Raw genomic sequence first — 17,749 nt, forward strand, 5'->3', positions numbered from 1 at the left:
GGATCAGCATTCTCATATCTCACACTCCTATATTGAGCTTTGGTCCTCATAGCAGCCCGGTTCCTTTAGAGCAGTGTTCTTCAACCTACAGTGCATGGACCACTGCTGGAGCACAGGCATGACTGGTTGAAGACAACTGGTTTACCTGCCACCTTGGTTAAAGCCATGGTGGCTTGGTTAAAGTCATAGACTGATATGCAGGATAGATGTTGGAAGATTGAAGACAGGTGCTTTCGAGTAACTCCAGTATAGCTAGAATGATGCAAATTTGTGAGGAAAAAACAAACTGTCAGAAAAATGACTTGCTTTCTTAGTGTTATTCTCACGTAGTTCTTTAGCATCAAACAATGTCTGTACAGACTCCCACAAAATGCTAGCAGAGTACAGAGACATCCCAGCAGACAGAAGATAGAGACATCCCCAGAAGATATGACAGAGATAAGACCCCAGGAGCAGGTTTCAAAAATCCCTTGCAAATTTTGTATTAGCCTTTTGACTCCTTATGCTTTTCTCCTTTAGTGTTATTTGTGCTCTTCAAATTCCATGAATAATTATTTTTCTTGTGTAACCAGAATAAAGTGGCTTAGGGAAACAATCAATCATGAAAGTTGTGCTTTCTCAAGAATGGTTTTGTCAGGGTCCTAAAAGCTTGAATATCACCTCCAAAAAGGTACCATTTGGTAACTCTTTTATTCTGCCAATTCATAAAAATGAGAAATTTACCAAGCTTTAACACATTTCAGTTGTTTAAAAATCGGTTTAAAATATCATTTCAATTGCCAGAGTAATACCACAGTGGTGGGGCATTTGCTTTGCATGTAGCTGACCCTGGACGGATTCAGGTTCAATTCCTGGCATCCCACATGATCGCCCAAGTCTGACAGAAGTGACTTCTGAGCACAGAGCTAAGAGTAAACCCTGAGCGCCAACCGCCGGGTGTGGCCCCAAAACCAAAATAAATAAAAAATGTTTAAAAAATAAAATATAATTTCAGGGGGGTGGGGAGATAGCACAATGATAGGGCATTTGCTTTGCATGTGGTTGACCCAGGATGGACCTGGGTTCGATTCCCAGCATCCCATATGGTCCCAAAAGTCTGCCAGGAGTGATTTCTGAGTGCAGAGCCAGGAGTAACCCCTGGGCTTTGCCAAAAAACAATAAAATAAAATAAAATATAATTTCAGGAGAAATATTGTCTAGGAAACTTGGTCAATGAAAAGGAAATTGACACCAAACAGAAGAGCAATGAGTAGGTTGCATCTACTTCTGGAGATTCACCTGTCCAGAACCAGTGGCTAACTCTTAGATTCATGTCTCTCATTCTTGAGTCCATGGTGCTAACTCTTAGATCCCAGACCTAGGTCCCTAACTCTTAGACCCAGGTCTCTGATTCTTAGATAACAGTACCTAAGTCTTAGACCCAGGTCTTTAACTCTTAGATCCCAGTACCTCTTAGACTCAGATCCTAGATCCAGGCTCCTATAAGACCCAGGTCCCCAACTCCTACACCCAGGTCCCTAACTAAGATCCCAGTACCTAAGTCTTAGGTCCAGGTCCCTAAGTCTTAGACCCAGTTCCTTCTCTTAGATCCCAGTACCTAACTTTTAGACTCAGCCTCAACTCCTAGATCCAATTCCCTAACTCTTAATTCCAGGTCCCTAAGTCTTAGACCCAAGTCTCTAACTCTTAGATTCAGGTCCCTGACTCCTAGATACAGGCCCCTGACTCTTAGATCAGATCCCTAAGTTCTCTCTTAAACCATTTCACTAACCTTATGCCTAGGTCTCCAACTCTTAGATCCATGGAGTTAACTCTAAGCCCCACCAACAAGTGGAGCTTATGAGGTCATAAAGGAGGTTGCATAGAATTCAGAACCTCTGCTTTGAAACCCTCTCCTCACACAAACACATGGCAATGAAAAATGAAAGAAGATAATTATCTTATTTGGGGGAAACTTGAGGGTTGGGGGGGTTCTTAAGTATATCTCGGTATGTTAAGGGTTACCCCAGTGACTCATAAGTCAACTGGGAGTGCTCAGAGAGATCCTGCTGAGTGCGTGCATTGCTGAAAAGAGCACTTGCATCCATGCCCTTGTGCACAACCTTAAAATAGAGCAGCAAGCTGAAACAGGAATGTACTTAACCCATAATTGCCAAAACAAAAGTAACTAGGTGGCACCTATATGAGGAGAGTGAGTGATGGCACAAGTATTCTCCCACCAAGCCCAGGTGACTCACCAGAGGCCAGGTGAGGCCCCAGGGGCTCATTCATTGGGAAGAGTCAGACAAAAGACAGGATTTAATGAGAGCACTTGGAAGCTGCCTCTGCAGGAATCCTGGATTACAAACTCCCCAGGTGAACCTGATGTGGGTTCTTTGCTTGCTCCCTGGACAGGAAGAACGCCTTTCACTCTTCTTTCGGTCTTTCACTCTTCTTTCGGTCTCAGCAGAAGGATGAAGTTTTCAGTGCCAAGGCTGACAATGCTATCACATGGCCAAGAGCAAACACCCTAGCTAGATCAGATCCTCACTGGGATGGATTTGAAGGCGAAGTTCGGAGTGTGAGCAATTCGAGAGGAGGGTGCTGAGGGAAGGAGAAAGGTGTCTTGTAAAGTGAAGTTTCTTTCATTCATTTCTTCACCAAATCACTTTCCCTGAGCTCAATGAGTCGTGCAGGACCCTGGCACCCTGGAGGATCTCAAAGAAGGGAAAGAGAAACTCAAACACTCAATCCAGGGGAGTTGGCTCAGCCTTGGCAGTGCGTGAGCTTTTTATCTACTGCTTGTGGTGCTGCCATTTGCTCCCTGGCTTTGTGGACTTCCACTGAGTGCCCATCAGAATGGGGCAAGTCAGCTAGTTCTCTCACCCAACCAGGTGCCAGGAAGGGGGGACATGAATGAACCCTTCTATGAAGTCCAATAGACAGGATGAAGGGTGAGGGGAGCTACTTCTCTGGACCATAGAAGATTTACCTCACCACAAACTGAGTCTGCAGGAAACACACTTGCACACACAAACTCATGTACACACACATTCATTCACGTATATGCACTCTCATGCACACACACATACATAATACCCATACAATACCCACACACTACATAATACCCATAACACCTCCCTGCAATAAATAATATGCAGCTCTGACTGGCAGCACATGGCCTAGAACACACTTTTCTTTTTCTTTCTTTCTTTCTTCTTTCTTTCTTTCTTTCTTTCTTTCTTTCTTTCTTTCTTTCTTTCTTTCTTTCTTTCTTTCTTTCTTTCTTTCTTTCTTTCTTTCTTTCTTTCTTTCTTTCTTTCTTTCTTTCTTTCTTTCTTCCTTTCTTCCTTTCTTTCTTCCTTTCTTCTTTCTTTCTTTCTTTCTTTCTTTCTTTCTTTCTTTCTTTCTTTCTTTCTTTCTTTCTTTCTTTCTTTCTTTCTTTCTTTCTTTCTTTCTTTCTTTCTTCTTTCTTTCTTTCTTTCTTTCTTTCTTTCTTTCTTTCTTTCTTTCTTTCTTTCTTTCTTTCTTTCTTTCTTTCTTTCTTTCTTTCTTTCTTTCTTTCTTTCTTTCTTTCTCTCTCTCTCTCTCTCTTTCTTTTTCTTTCTCTCTCTCTCTCTCTTTCTTTCTTTCTTTCTGGGCCACACCCTGTGGCACTCAAGGGTTACTCCTGACTATGCACTCAGAAATCGCTCCTGGCTTGGGGGACCAGGGATATGGGACACCAGGGATCTAACCAAGGTCCATTCTGGATAGGCCGTGTGCAAGGCAAATGCCCTACTTCTGTGCTATCTGTTGCTTTGGCCCCGAAAACACACTTTTCTCATTGACCTCACAGGGCAAGAATATTCCAGAAAAATATTAAAAATTCATGGCCATGAATGTGGCTCAGTGGAAGAGTGCTTGCCTTGTATGTGTGAGACCCTGGATTTGATTCCCAGCATCTCATAAATGAAACCTGACTCTTCCCTCAAACTTTTTTCACTCCCTTCCCCCCAATTTTGTAAACAGCAAGGTATTCATGGCAAACGCTTGACCCCTTCACTCCACAGCATCTGCTCCTTCAGAAGTTTTCATGCCACAGTGCTACATTCAAAGCACTTTCTCTTGAAACCATTGCCATAGGGGGCTGGAGTGATAGCACAGCGGTAAAGCATTTGCCTGGCACGCGGCCAACACAGGACGGATGGTGATTCTAATCCTGGCATCCCGTATCGTGTCCTCCAAGCCTGCCAGGAGTGGCTTCTGAGTGCAGAGCCAGGAGTAACCCCTGAGAGCCGTCGGGTGTGACCTCCCCACCCCGGAAAAAAAAGAAAAGAAAAGAAAAAGAAACCATCTCTGTCCTCCAGAACATTCCGAGAAAGCAAGGATTCTGTATGGTTCATGGTGTTTCAGGGACCTGGAACACAGAAATACTCCATTAAGATTTGTTAAATGGGCCGAAGAGAGCATGGAGGTAGGGTGTTTGCCTTTCATGCAAAAAGAAGATGGTTCAAATCCAGGCATCCCATATGGTCCCCCGAGCCTGCCAGGAGCGATTTCTGAGCATAGAGCCAGGAGTAACCCCTGAGAGCTGTCGGGTGTGACCCCAAAACAAAAGACTTGTAAAATGGGAGCTGGAGCAACAGCACAACAGGTAAGATGTTTGCCTTGCACATGGCTGACCTGGGTTGATGTTCAGCATCCAATAAGGTCCCCCAAACCTGACAGGAGTAATTCTTTTTTGTGTGGAGGGGCACACCTGGTGACACTCAGGGGTTACTCCTGGCTATGCATTCAGAAATCGCTCCTGGCTTGGGGGGGGAGGCATACGCCTTACCACTTGTGCCATTGCTCCAGCCCCAATCAGGAGTAATTCTTGGGTGAGTCAGAAGTAACCCCTGAGCGCCACATGTTTTGGCCCAAAGACCATCTCCTCCCCACCAAAAAAATAAAAGACTTGTTAAATCAACAACTAACACAAAACCTGCTTGCTTTTCTCTCACACACATAATAATTTTTATTTTAGGTTTGAATGTCTATCTTTCAAACATTTCTTTCCTCCTTTTTCACAGTACTTGAGACATTGACTCCAACATTTGTTTTCTGAGAACCTGTTGTCTCACCCCAGGCTATTTTATTTCTGTATCGGTTCCCATTCTCAGTTTCCAGGTAGACTAGCTTGAGTAAAGCACATTTTCTTAAACATGAGTATTTGGGGTGGGGGTGCCGGATGATTACAATTGATAGTGCTCGGCTACTCCTGAGATGCTCGGTCCAGGTTAGCTGCATTCAAGCCCTGTACTATCTTTTCAGTCTCTTCTAGGGAGACTCTTAAATCTTCCTCACAGGCTGTAGTGATAGGACTGTGGGGACAGCATCCCATATGATCCCCAAGTCTGCCAGGAGTGATTCTCGAGTGCAGAACTTTGTACCTCTGAAATCAATCCTCTTTTGCTTTTAGCTGCACTCAGTGATGTTAAGAGTTGCTCCTGGCTCTGCACTTGGAGACCACTCCTGGTCATGCATGGGGGACCTTACGCAATGCAGGGAATCAAAACCAGGTCAGCTGCATGCAAAGCAAACACTTTATCCTCTGCATTATCTCTCCAGACACAGAATGGATTCAAATGAATACCTACAATTGAAATACACATTATTGTTCACACAGGAGAAATATGTGCTCATGCAAGCATGATCGATTTAAATCACCACCAGGAATTGGTTATTCATTTATTTTCAAATATTTGTAGAAATATTTTCAAAATATTTTCAGGGACCCACCAGATGATGCTATCTTTTATATTGTACCATGTGACTTGAAATTCTGATATCAAACACAAAATTTCTTCACAAAGCAGGCTTCATCTTTCAGGACAAACTGCTCACTGTTTGAAGAAGAACCTGTTTACTGAACTGTGGATAACTTCAAGGTAGGGAGGGATGAAGGTAATCGGCTCTTGAATTCTATTTCCATCAAATCCAATTTGTGGTGGGCATACTGAGTGTCTGTGTCCAGGATTAAGATTCTGAACACTGGGACCTGAGCCATAGGACAGTGGAGAGGGCACCTGCCTTGCTCAAAGCTCTCCTTAGTTTGATCTCTGGCATCCCTATGGGCCCCCAAATAGCATAACCTGGCTAAACCCGAGTTGGGCACAATCACTCTGGCCAGCCTTCCTTCTCTCCTTTATTCCTCCTTTCCTTCTTTAGCTCTTTTCCTCCCTGTCCCTCCCTCCCTCATCTCTTTCATCTCTTCTCTCTCTCTCTCTCTCTCTCTCTCTCTCTCTCTCTCTCTCTCTCCTTCCCTCCCCCAATATTGCTCTGGAGGCCTGGAGCATAAAGAAATTTTAATTTTGGGGCCAGAAGCAGTGGCACAAGTGGTAGGACTTTTGCCTTGCATGCATGAACCTAGGAAGGACAGCAGTTCAATCTCCCGGCATCCCATATGGTCCCCTAAGCCAGGAGCAATTTCTGAGCGCATAGGCAGGAGTAACCCCTGAGCATCCCTGGGTATGGCCCAAAAACAAACAAAAAAAGTGTTTAATTTTGATGAAAGTGAAAACAATTAGCAATAGCAAAAGCAGACATATACACCTGACTTGCCCCTTCTAACTTCACTTTTAATACTTACTCCTAATAATTCACAAGATCAAAACACTAACTTCAAATAATTAGCTTTCAGTCCATAATGAACAATTTCCTAGCTAGTTTATTAATCTATTATATACTTAATATACATTCTATGCTATTATCAGGTGTCTGCATTTTGGCTAATTTAGACATGTAAATCCCTGTGCTAAGCCAAGAAGCAGGGTGAGAATATGATCCAAGGCCCAGGCACTGTGTGAGTTCTGGGTGCTCAGCACAGTGTGCTACCAGGTAGCATTAAGATTGAGGGGGCAGAGAGATAGCATGGAGGTAGGGCATTTGCCTTGCATGAAGAAGGACAGTGATTTGAATCCCGGCATCCCATATGATCCCCCGAGCCTGCCAGGAGCGATTTCTGAGCATTGATCTACGATGAGCGCAGCTGGTGTGACCCAAAAACTAAAAAATAAAATATAAAATAAAATAAAATAAAGATTGAGTACCTCTAATGGGGTAGGTCATTTGCTTTGCACACTGCCAACCTGGGACTGGCCTGGGTTCAATCCCCAGCATCCCATATGGTCCCCTGTGCCTGTCAGGAGCGATTTCTGAGTACAGAGCCAGGAGTAATCTGAGCACTGCCAGGTGTGGTCCTAAGACAAAAACAAATAAACAAAAATGAATATCTGTGAGTACTGTCAAATATGCTCCTTCCAAGATAAGGCAATGAGTGTTCTGGGCACTGTGGTTGCTCCCAGGTATTGCTCCAGAATCTGGGTGTTGATGCTGACTGTGTTGGGCATCAGCTCTCAGTTCCTGTGAACAATGCTGTGGACATGTGGGCCTTTGTTTCTGAGCCACACACGGTGATGCTCAGGGCTTATTCCTGGCTCTGCGTTCAGGAATCACTCCTGGCAATGCTTGGGGGAAATTATGGGATGCTGGAGATTGCCTCTGAGCAAAGAAAAACCCCCTCTCTGCTGTGCTATGGCTCTGGCCCTGGGATTCTAGTTTTTTTGTTTGTTTTTGGGCCACACTTGATGACTCTCAGGGGGTTACTCCTGGCTATGTGGTCAGAAATCGCTACTGGTTTGGGGGGCCATATGGGATGCCGGGGATCGAACCGAGGTCCATCCTGGGTCAGCCATGTGCAAGGCAAATGCCCTACCACTGCGATATCCCACTGGCCCCAGGAGTCTAGTTCTAAAGATATTTCCTAGATTGTTACCCCTATTGTCTTTTTTCAGAGCTTCTGTATTTTTCTAAGGCACAGGGATTTCAAACCATCTTAGTTCTGGATTTCTCAAATTCTTACAAATGGTCCTGCACATATCACTTTCAATGACATTGGAAGAGTAAAGATAAAATGTCCAACAATTCAGAAGCTCCATAAAGACTACGTGGATAAGTAGGAATGCAATTATGAGAATTCAACATAATTCTCTTTAGGGTTCCCAGGGGGCAAGATTTGTTTGCAAGCTTAACCAGAATTGGATTCTGGATTAAGGTTTCTGAATTTTTTTTTAATCACCTTTTCTTTCACAAAATATTCTTTCTGCTAAATAAAACCCAAGTCTTAGTTTTCTTCAAAATTTGGGTCGCATCCAGCTGTGCTCAGGGAACTTGATGTGGTGCCAGGAATCAAAGGTGGGGGATTTGAAGGCAAGGCAAGGGCCTTACACACTGTACTATAGCTTTGGATCTAACAGCTTATTTTTATTCTTATCAGTTGAATGGCTAGGCATTAGAATATAAAACATACTTGCCCCATTCCTAAGTTAAACTTTTGGGGCTGGAGCAGTGGTGCAAGTGGTGGGTATTTGCCTTGTACATGCTAATTTAGGACAGACCGTGGTTCAATCCCCCCGCCTCCTGTATAGTCCCCCAAGCCAGGAGCGATTTCTGAGCGCATAATCAGGAGTAACCCCTGAGCATCACTGGGTGTGGCCCACCCCCCCCCAAAGAGAAGTGAACTTCTATTACTATAGAAATGTCTATTTTTGATATTTGTGATTTACTTTATGCTCACAACATTGTCAGGGGTTGCTAACCTCTGCTGATGAGATTCTTGCTTTTTTTTTTTTGTTTTTTTGTTTTTTTGTTTTTTTGGGCCACACCCGGCGGTGCTCAGGAGTTACTCCTGGCTGTCTGCTCAGAAATAGATCCTGCAGGCACGGGGGACCATATGGGACACCGGGATTCGAACCAACCACCTTAGGTCCTGGATCGGCTGCTTGCAAGGCAAATGCCGCTGTGCTATCTCTCCGGGCCCACTTGCTTATTTTTTGAAGCACTCTCATTCACTACTCTTTCACTGCTCTTTCTGGTCTGCTGCATCAGAGGTCCCAGTCTCCTATTACGTTATTTTTCCCATTTCTTGACTTAGTGCTAGCTTCTAGTTTGAGACCACAAGGCACATGCAAACACTTGACTGTACAGATCCCTACTAAAGCATTTTCAATAGTATCAGTCATTTAGTAGTAAAGACAATTTCTCTTTTATTCGTTTTCTTTGGGGGGGGGCACAGCCAGCTGTGCTCAGGGTTTCTGTCTCTGTACTCAGGGGTCACTCACTCTTGGCAGTGCTCAGGAGACTGTATGGGATGCCAGGAATCAAATTCGGGTTGGTTCATGTAAGTCAAGCACCCTCTCTACTATCTATTGCTTCAGCTGCCATTTTTCCATTTTTGCTTTTTTGGGGTCATACCTGGCAATGCTCTGGGGTTACTCTGGCTTTGCACTCAGGGGTCACTTCTAGGAGGGCTCAAGGGACTAGATGGGGTGCTGGGCATTGAGACCAAGTTGGCCGCATACCAAGAAAGCACCTTCCCCACTATACTATCTCTCCAGTTCCTCATCTTTTTGGGGGGGTTGGGGCACACCCAGTGGCACTCAGAGGTACTCAGAACTCACTCCTGGTAAACTCAGGGGACCACATAGGATGCCAGGTGTTGAACCTGGCTCTCTCTCTCTCTCTCCTCCCCCCCCTTATTGAGTTCCTACCTTCTTGCTCCAAATTTTAAACTTCTTTTCTTTTGAAATGGTTCATCCTAGAGCCAGGATGATAACACCATGTGGAGGGCATTTGCTTTTCATGTAGCTAACCCAGGTTCGATCTCTGGCATCCCATATGGTCCCCTGAACCTGCCTGGAGTGATTCCTGAGTGCAGAGCCAGAAGTAACCCCTGAATGCCTGCCAAGTGTGGCTCAAAAACAAAAATAACTGATCTCATAGCTGTTATTTTAGCAGTCTCTCTTAGAATATTACTACATTTTTAGACAAATTATCTCAGAATGGGGCCGAAGAGATATCATGGAGGTAAGACGTTTGCCTTGTATGCAGAAAGACAGTGTTTCTAATCCCAGCATCCCATATGGCCCCCCAAGCCTGCCAGGAGCGATTTCTGAGCATAGAGCCAGAAGTAACCCCTGAACGCTGCTAGGTATGACTCCAAAACAAAAAACAAACAAACAAAAAATTATCTCAGAACACGTTTATTCTAACTACTTTCCAGGTCATTTTAAAGTTACATCCTATTTTCCACATTAATCTCATGGCTTTAGGTTGCTTTGTGTACTGCTAAGAAATGTTATAATGTACTACAATCTGGGGACTTGTGGACAAGGTAATTGTACATGGGTTCTGCCTTATTTTTTTTAATGTTCTTTGACTGTAAGTTCAATATTTAGGTGTCAGGAAGGGGATTTCTTCTGAAAACTGTTTATGGGCGACTGTCCTTTCACTGTAACTTTACCTTGTCCTCTTTGCATCATTCTCATAATTAAAAATAAAAAATTAATTAAAAAATAAAGTTACATCCTCTTTTGAAAGTCCACCACTCACTGGCACATAATTTTTGCCTTATACATATATGTACAATTTGGCATTTCATAAAGTGGTATTTTACATTAACAATACTTTTGCGGCCGGAGCAATAGCACAGCGGTAGAGCATTTGCCTTAAATGCAGCCAACCCAGGACGGATCCAGTTTTAATTCTTCCCATCCCACAAGGTCCTTTGAGCATGCCAGGAGCGATTTCTGAGCACAGAGCCAGGAGTAATCCCTGAGCGCCACCAGGTGTGGCCCCAAAAAGCCTAAATAAATAAATGAAAAATAAAAAGAAACCAATCCTTCTGATCTGCTCACAAGCTTTATCATTTCCAATCACTCTTTGGAACTGTTTTCCTTCTGCAAGATTCTTCTTTGGCAGTTCTCTCGAAGGTCTGTAGCGCAAAGAAATCGTTTCACCCGAACAGTCCACATTTCAGACTGGCTTTTGTTGAAGATAATATTTTGCCATTTTTTAGGAGCACAAGTATTGCTGTTTGCTTTCTAGTATATCTTCCTTTGTGGGTATTCTTCTGCTCTGAGTTTTTGGCATTTTGCAGCCAATATTAGGTTTATAAATGAACTATTACATATCTACACATACATCTATTGTATACTTGAGATCTCTTTCCCCCAATTTTGTGAATCACATTTTTGCCTAAGTGGAAAATCTGTTGGCTTCAAATATTGACTTTCCCCATTTTCTCTTCTGAGCAATTCTCTCTAAATTTTTTTCTCAGCCTTCATTATTTTTGATTATGGGATCATTTCTCTAAATTCAGCTCATGTAGTCATTGTCTCTTCTGTTGAGTCTAATATGACATTCAACACAACTAGAGCTTTTGTTTTGATTTTAAGTAAATGTATTTCATTTCCCAAAGTTCCATCTGATTCTTTTCCAGACTTTGCATGCATGTTGGGGGCATGGGCTTGAAGACAGGAATTCAAAGCCATACATACATACATATATATATATATATACATACATACATACATACAGCTTCTTCCTAGTTACTTTTGACTTGTGCCTGATTTTTCTAGTCACTGACTCACTAGATCCTAATTATAAAATATGTGACCTTAAATTAATCTTGGCTTTTATCTTGCTTTTGCTAGAAACTCCAGGGCACTGTAATGTGGGGGCAGTGTCCTGGCCATGGTATCATCGGCCATATCTACTTCAGGCCAATCTCCTGGTTTGGGGCCCGAGAAAAAGTGAGCAAAGCAGTGCAAACTGCCAGTCAGCAACCACTTGTCCAGCCATGACTAATCCATTATTAGCACATAGCATATAACATTCTGTTATACATGTCCAACATTTTTTGGTTCTGACAATGTGTGTGTATGCCAGGGCTTACTTCAAGCATGCTTAGGAGACCATATGGGCTGTTGGATTGCTAGGTTGGCCAGGGGCAAGGCATGCGCCCTCATTACTGTACTATCTCTGACCCTGAGCTTGGACTCGGAAACATGTTCATTTTTGTATTCTTGATGGTGCCCCTACTTTTTTTTTTGTTTTTGTTTGTTTTTGGGCCACACCTGGCGGTGCTCAGGGGTCGCTCCTGGCAGGCACGGGGGACCATATGGGATGCCGGGATTCGAACCAACGACCTTAGATCCTGGATCGGCTGCTTGCAAGGCAAACACCCTTGTACTATTTCTCCGGCCCCGGCCTCAACCCCCTACATTTTTTGATGGCAAAATATCCAAAACTTTAATCTGAATCAAGCTGGTCTGGGACACTGTAAGAAGCAACGTATGTTGCTTTATTTGACAGATGTCTAAAACTTCTTTAGACTTATGTCTAAAACTTTTTTTTTTTTTTTTTTTTTTTGGTTTTTGGGTCACATCCTGCAGCATCAGGGGTTATTCTTGGCTCTACACTCAGAAATCGCTCCTGGCAGGCTCAGGGGGCCATCTGGGATGTTAGGATTCGAATCACCATCCTTCTGCATGTAAAGCAAACGCCCTACCTCCATCTATCTCTCTGGCCCCAACTTTTATAGCTTATGTTAGAACAGCCACAGGGTTATGTCACCTCTCTGAATGCCCAGGTTCTCTAAATTTCCCATCCCTTAATCAACAAGCTTTTGGAACTGGGTCTCCATAATGATAGTCACAGAGTACCTGGACTCCCAGTCATCAGACATTCCTCCCAGGCTTCTAATACCAATGACAACTGTCAATCCTTGCTGAACAGTCCACAAACAATAAGATCAATCCATGATCCAGACCAACAGGACAAAATCTCTGACAAGCAACCATCGTTCTGAACATTGCTATAAACCCCAGGAAAGATGCTGTCTTAATCAGTTCCATGTAGATGCAGCTTTATTTTGGGGAGTCTTATAAGGCGCTAACCAGGAACAGAACATTTCTTGATTACAACCATGCCATCTGGCAGGGCAGCGCAAGAGCTGGGTAACTTTGAGAGAGGATGGCACACGTGATCTCTGTGGCTGGTTGCTGACCTCTCCTTGGTAACACTGGAAGTGCCATGGGCTTCACCCTAATCGCTGAAGTAAATGAAGGAGATGCCTGCTGCCAGGAATGCAACGGCCAGTGCTGCAATCACACCTGGGAATGACACAAAGGTTAAACTCAAGATGGAACCATGGGACAGGGGTGTGGGTACAGGGTTTGGAGAATAGAAGTATCATTGGGCTTAATCAACAGTACACACACACACACACACACACTCACATGCAAAAACACATACACAGACATACATGTACTGAGAGTTGGTCAAGTACTGGAGGAAAACTGGATTCACTGGACAAGAGTCTGTAAAGGGTAGGCATGAAACCAGGGGTGTCCCTGAACATGGTGCATGGCACACCCAGAAAGAAGTGAACACCTGGTTGAAAAGGTGTTTACCAAGAAATATTTATAGTTGTTGTTTTGGGACCACTTCCAGTCCATTAACCTAATACATTTACAAAAGAAAAATGAAAGACTTTTGTTGTTTTGGGGCCACACCCAGCAGTGCTCATGGAATACTCCTGGCTCTGTACACAGGGATCTCTCCTGGTGGGCTTAGGGATCTATATCAGGTGCCATGTTGGGGACTGAACCCGGGACAGCCATATAAAATGCAAATACTCTCCCTGCTATACTGCTGCTCCAGCCCTAAAATAAAGTCATTTGAAAGTATAGGAAAACTCGTTCCAAAAACCATATTCCCAACATTGAAGAAGAAATACCTATGTTTTGCTGAATTTTCAATACAATGGTGGTATTGATGGGTTGTTTTGGCTGCTCAGAATTTGTGTTGTCCAAGGACACTTCAGGATTCATAGTGGAGCTCACCACACATGCTGTAAGAGGAAAATAAATCCCAAATGATTTGAGAAGACCACTTAAAAATGATTTAAGAATGCTAATTGGCAGAGGGAAATGGACACTGGTAAAGAAATGGGTGTTTAATTTTGTACTCCTGACACTCAAGCATGAATAAGTTTCTGACTATAATTTACAGATTCAATTAAAAAAAGACTTAAAAACAAAAAGCACATTAGAAAGAACACATAGATGAAGTCCATTTTTCTCCTTTTTTTTTCTTTTGACAGCACAATGGTTAAGGTACATTTTATTTTGAATATAGCTGAAATGCAGGAGATTGACCCTCGATCAGACGAGTGCAAAACAAAGACTTTATTTATTTTTTGGTTAATATATTTATTTAAGCATTATGATTAAAACATGTTTGTAGTTGGGTTTCAGTTATAAAAAAAGAACAACTCCCTCACCAGTGCAACTTTCCCACCACCAATGCCCACAATCTTCCTCTTCCCCCACCCCATCTGTATTGTAGACATTCTATTTCTCTCACTCACTATCATTATCTTGGTAGTTGTTATTTCTCTAACTGCACTCACCACTCTTTGTGGTAAGCTTCATATCATGGGCCGGTCCTTCCAGCCCTCATCTCTATGGTCTACGGATGTTATTACAATAATGCCTTTTATTTTTCTTAAATCCCAGAAATGAGTGAGACTGTTGTGTTTATCTCTCTCCCTCTGACTTTTTTTCACTCAGCATAATAGTTTCCATGTCCATCCATGTATAGGAAAATTTCATGACTTCCTTTTTTTCTGATGGCTGCATAGTATCCCACTGTATATATATACCAGTTTTATTTATTTATTTATTTATTTATTTATTTATTTATTTATTTATTTATTTATTTATTGTTTTGGGTCACAACCAGTGGCACTCAGGGGTTACTCCTGGCCCTGTGCTCAGAAATTGCTCTTGGCAGGCACAGGGGATCATATGGGATGTTGGGATTCGAACCATCATCTGTCCTGAATCGGCTGTGTACACGGCAAATGCCCTACCTCTGTGCTATCTCTCTGGTCCCCTACCACAGTTTCTTTAGCCACTCATCTGTTGTCGACAACCTCAGTTGTTTCCAGATTTTGGCTATTGTAAATAGTGCTGCAATGAATATAGGTGTGTGCAGAGGGCATTTTTGTATCATGTTTTTGTGTTCTTAGGGTATATCCCTAAGAGTGATATAGCTAAATAATATGAAAGCTCAATCTTCCAGTTTTCTAACCCCATCAAAAAAAAAAAAAATGGAGAAAAGAGGGCCGGAGCGGTGGTGCAAGCTAGAAGGCCTTGAGCTCTTGCCTATGACAGACCGTAGTTTGATCCCACAGCGTCCCATATGGACCACCAAGCCAGGAGCGATTTCTGAGCATATAGCCAGGAGTAACCCCTGAGCATCACCAGGTGTGGCCCCCCAAAAAAAGGGGAGAGAAGAAATGAACAGACAATTCCTCAAAGAAATAAAAATGGCCAAAAGGCACATGGAAAATGCTCCACATCACTAATCATCAGGGAGATGCAAATCAAAACAACAATGAGGTAACATTTCATGCCACAGAGACTGACACTCATAACAAAGAACAAAAACAATCAGTGTTGATGGGAGTATCAAAAGAAAGGAATTCTCATTCACTGCTGTTAGGAATGCTGTCTTTTCTCCTATTTGTTTTTGAATCAAATCCAGCAATACTTAAGGGTTATTCCTGGCACTGTGTTCAGGAATCATCCCTAGTAGTGCTCGGGGACCACATGATTTATGTTAGGGATAAAACTCGGGTCAGCCACATGCAAAGCAAGCACCCTGACTGATGTACTATAGCTCCATTCCAATTTTGTTTTTGTTTTTGGGTCACATCTGGCAGTGCTCAGGGATTACTCCTGGCTTTACACTCAGAAATCGCTCCTGGCAGGTTTGGGGAACCATACAGGATGCCAGGATTTGAACCACTGTCCTTCTGCATGCAAAGCAAATGCCCTACCTCCATGCTATCTCTCCAGCAATTTCCATTCCAATTTTTAAAAAACAACAAACCACCAAATTTATGTGAATTGAATTTCATGGAATTCAGGTTAAATTCATGTCAAACTGATATGATTTTAAAAATACTTATGTAGTTTTATAGTTGACCTAAACCAGAGCCACACAGCCAGTTCTAATTTCCACACATCAAATTTAAATTTATTATATGGTACTGGGGCCAGAGTGGTGGTGCAAGTGGTAGGGCACTTGCCTTGCATGCGCTAACCTAGGACAAACCTTGGTTTGATCCCCTGACGTCCCATATGGTCCCCCAAGCCAGGAGCAATTTCTGAGTGCATAGCCAGGAGTAACCCAAGTGTCACCGAGTATGGCCCCAAAAGCAAAAAATAATAAATAAAGTGGTACTGGAAATAAAAATGACACTAAAGTCAAGCCAGATATATTCTATTTAATTTGGTTTTTGGGCCACACCTGGTGGCGCTCAGGAATTACTCCTGGCTGTGCTCAGATATTGCTCCTGGCAAGCTCGGGGGACCATATAGGATGCTGGAATTAAACCAGGGTTCTTCCTGGATAAGCTGTATGAAAGGAAAAAGCCCTACCATTTTGCTATTTCTTCTGTCCCAAGCCAGATATATTCATAGCTAACATTATCTTTTTGAAGGGTTCAGGTGGGATGGAGGAAGACTGAAAGGCTTAATCATATCTAACTGTGCTTTGGGGTCACCCTGGTTTTGTACTCAAGGATCACTCCAGGCTATGCTCAGGGTACCAGATGTGGTGTTGGGGATTGAACCATGGGTCGGCTATGTGCAAGACAAGTACCCTACCTGCTGTCCTATCTCCTTGGTACCTAATTTCTGCCATTCTCTCTGGTGTGATATTCCTAATAAAAGCTCAAATCAGTGAATTACTCTACAGGCTCAACTTTATGTATCCCCCAAAGTTTTGAAGCCATATGGCATATATAGAGTTTGCTTATTTTTATGGAGAGGGAAAAATAATACCTTATTAAATTTTTAGAATCAAACCACCAGAGAAATGCATCATAATCTTGACCAACAGGCAGGCTTGAGTATCAAGTAAACATGCTGGGAAAACCAGCCCCTCATCAAAGACAATGCTGGTGCTAGAACAATGTGGGATTGCAAAGCCCCAGGCAAGGAGCATGTGCTGAAGCCAGGGTTTAGCTAGTTGTTCCCTGCTTTCCCTGCTCTTGTAGCTGTGGAGGAATTGCTTCAATGCGGCTGTTATTTCAAGGACACAAAGCACAGTACCAAGCCCAGGCCTCACTGCACTTTCTAGGAAAGTGGATTCTCAAGGATGTAGAACCTCCAGCTCTGGAAACAGTGCTGCTCATGCCTGAGGACTAGCGCACACACACCTTACAATCAGCCCCTCACCCCCCTCCCAGTCTGAACATGCGGCTCCAGAGGCTTGGCCCCAATTTTAGCTGATAAAAAAATGCATCAGCACAAATATTGCACAAATAACAAATGCCCAATGATGGCACTAAATTAAAGGCACCTTCCATAGAGGCAAAGGTGAGCAAGACAAATGTGGAATGGCCTGACCCAGGAGTGCAGGACCTGGGCAGTGTGGTGCTTACTGCAGGGCTATGGGCAAGTTGACATCTACCTTTGATTGGTGTCAGTGGCTGGGGCAGACACTAGTAGTCATGGATCAAAGAGTCTGCACTGAAGCTTCTTGGATGAGCAGTTGTGGTGTTTTTCAGGGGCAGAAACCCTACCCAGAAGTGAGGATGGGGTAAGGATGGGAGTGCTATGATGGATGATTCTCCTGGGTGGAGAGGACGGCCTCCCTGACTAGGGAGAAGGATGCCAAGCGTTCTCTTCACCTGTTTCTTGACAAAGGGCACAGCATGGAGGTGGGCAGTGGACCTTGTTCCTTGGCCCACAAGATGGTGGGGTTGGGGGGATCCGATGTGGCACCAGGGATGGAACCTAGTTTGGTCCCATGCCAGACAGGCCCCTGTACTGCAATTTTTAAATGATGCCACTGAAACAGTGCTATTAATCTGATACTGATAGGAGAG

The 17,749-nt window shown here is 43.3% G+C and overlaps 1 protein-coding gene and 1 long non-coding RNA gene across 2 annotated transcripts in view; both read right to left on the bottom strand.

Annotated features, from left to right (window-relative positions):
- Positions 1 to 10,052: 10,052 nt before the first annotated feature.
- LOC126013555 (uncharacterized) lies at positions 10,053 to 11,928 on the bottom strand. Its single transcript, XR_007497532.1, has 2 exons — positions 10,386 to 11,928; positions 10,053 to 10,099 (listed from the first exon to the last, which is right to left on the bottom strand). It is a non-coding gene; the product is annotated as an uncharacterized LOC126013555 (long non-coding RNA).
- A 764-nt stretch (positions 11,929 to 12,692) lies between these two features.
- ODR4 (odr-4 GPCR localization factor homolog) overlaps positions 12,693 to 17,749 on the bottom strand; it is a 28,498-nt gene continuing 23,441 nt past the window's right edge. Inside the window, exons 13-14 of the mRNA XM_049776663.1 lie at positions 13,583 to 13,696; positions 12,693 to 12,956 (exon numbers count right to left, since the gene is read on the bottom strand). Coding sequence (XP_049632620.1) covers positions 12,889 to 12,956; positions 13,583 to 13,696 — 182 coding nt within the window. The 3' untranslated portion in view covers positions 12,693 to 12,888. The remainder of the gene's footprint in view (positions 12,957 to 13,582; positions 13,697 to 17,749) is intronic.

Source organism: Suncus etruscus, chromosome 7, assembly GCF_024139225.1.
Source record: "Suncus etruscus isolate mSunEtr1 chromosome 7, mSunEtr1.pri.cur, whole genome shotgun sequence".
In the NCBI taxonomy this organism is placed as follows: domain Eukaryota; kingdom Metazoa; phylum Chordata; class Mammalia; order Eulipotyphla; family Soricidae; genus Suncus; species Suncus etruscus.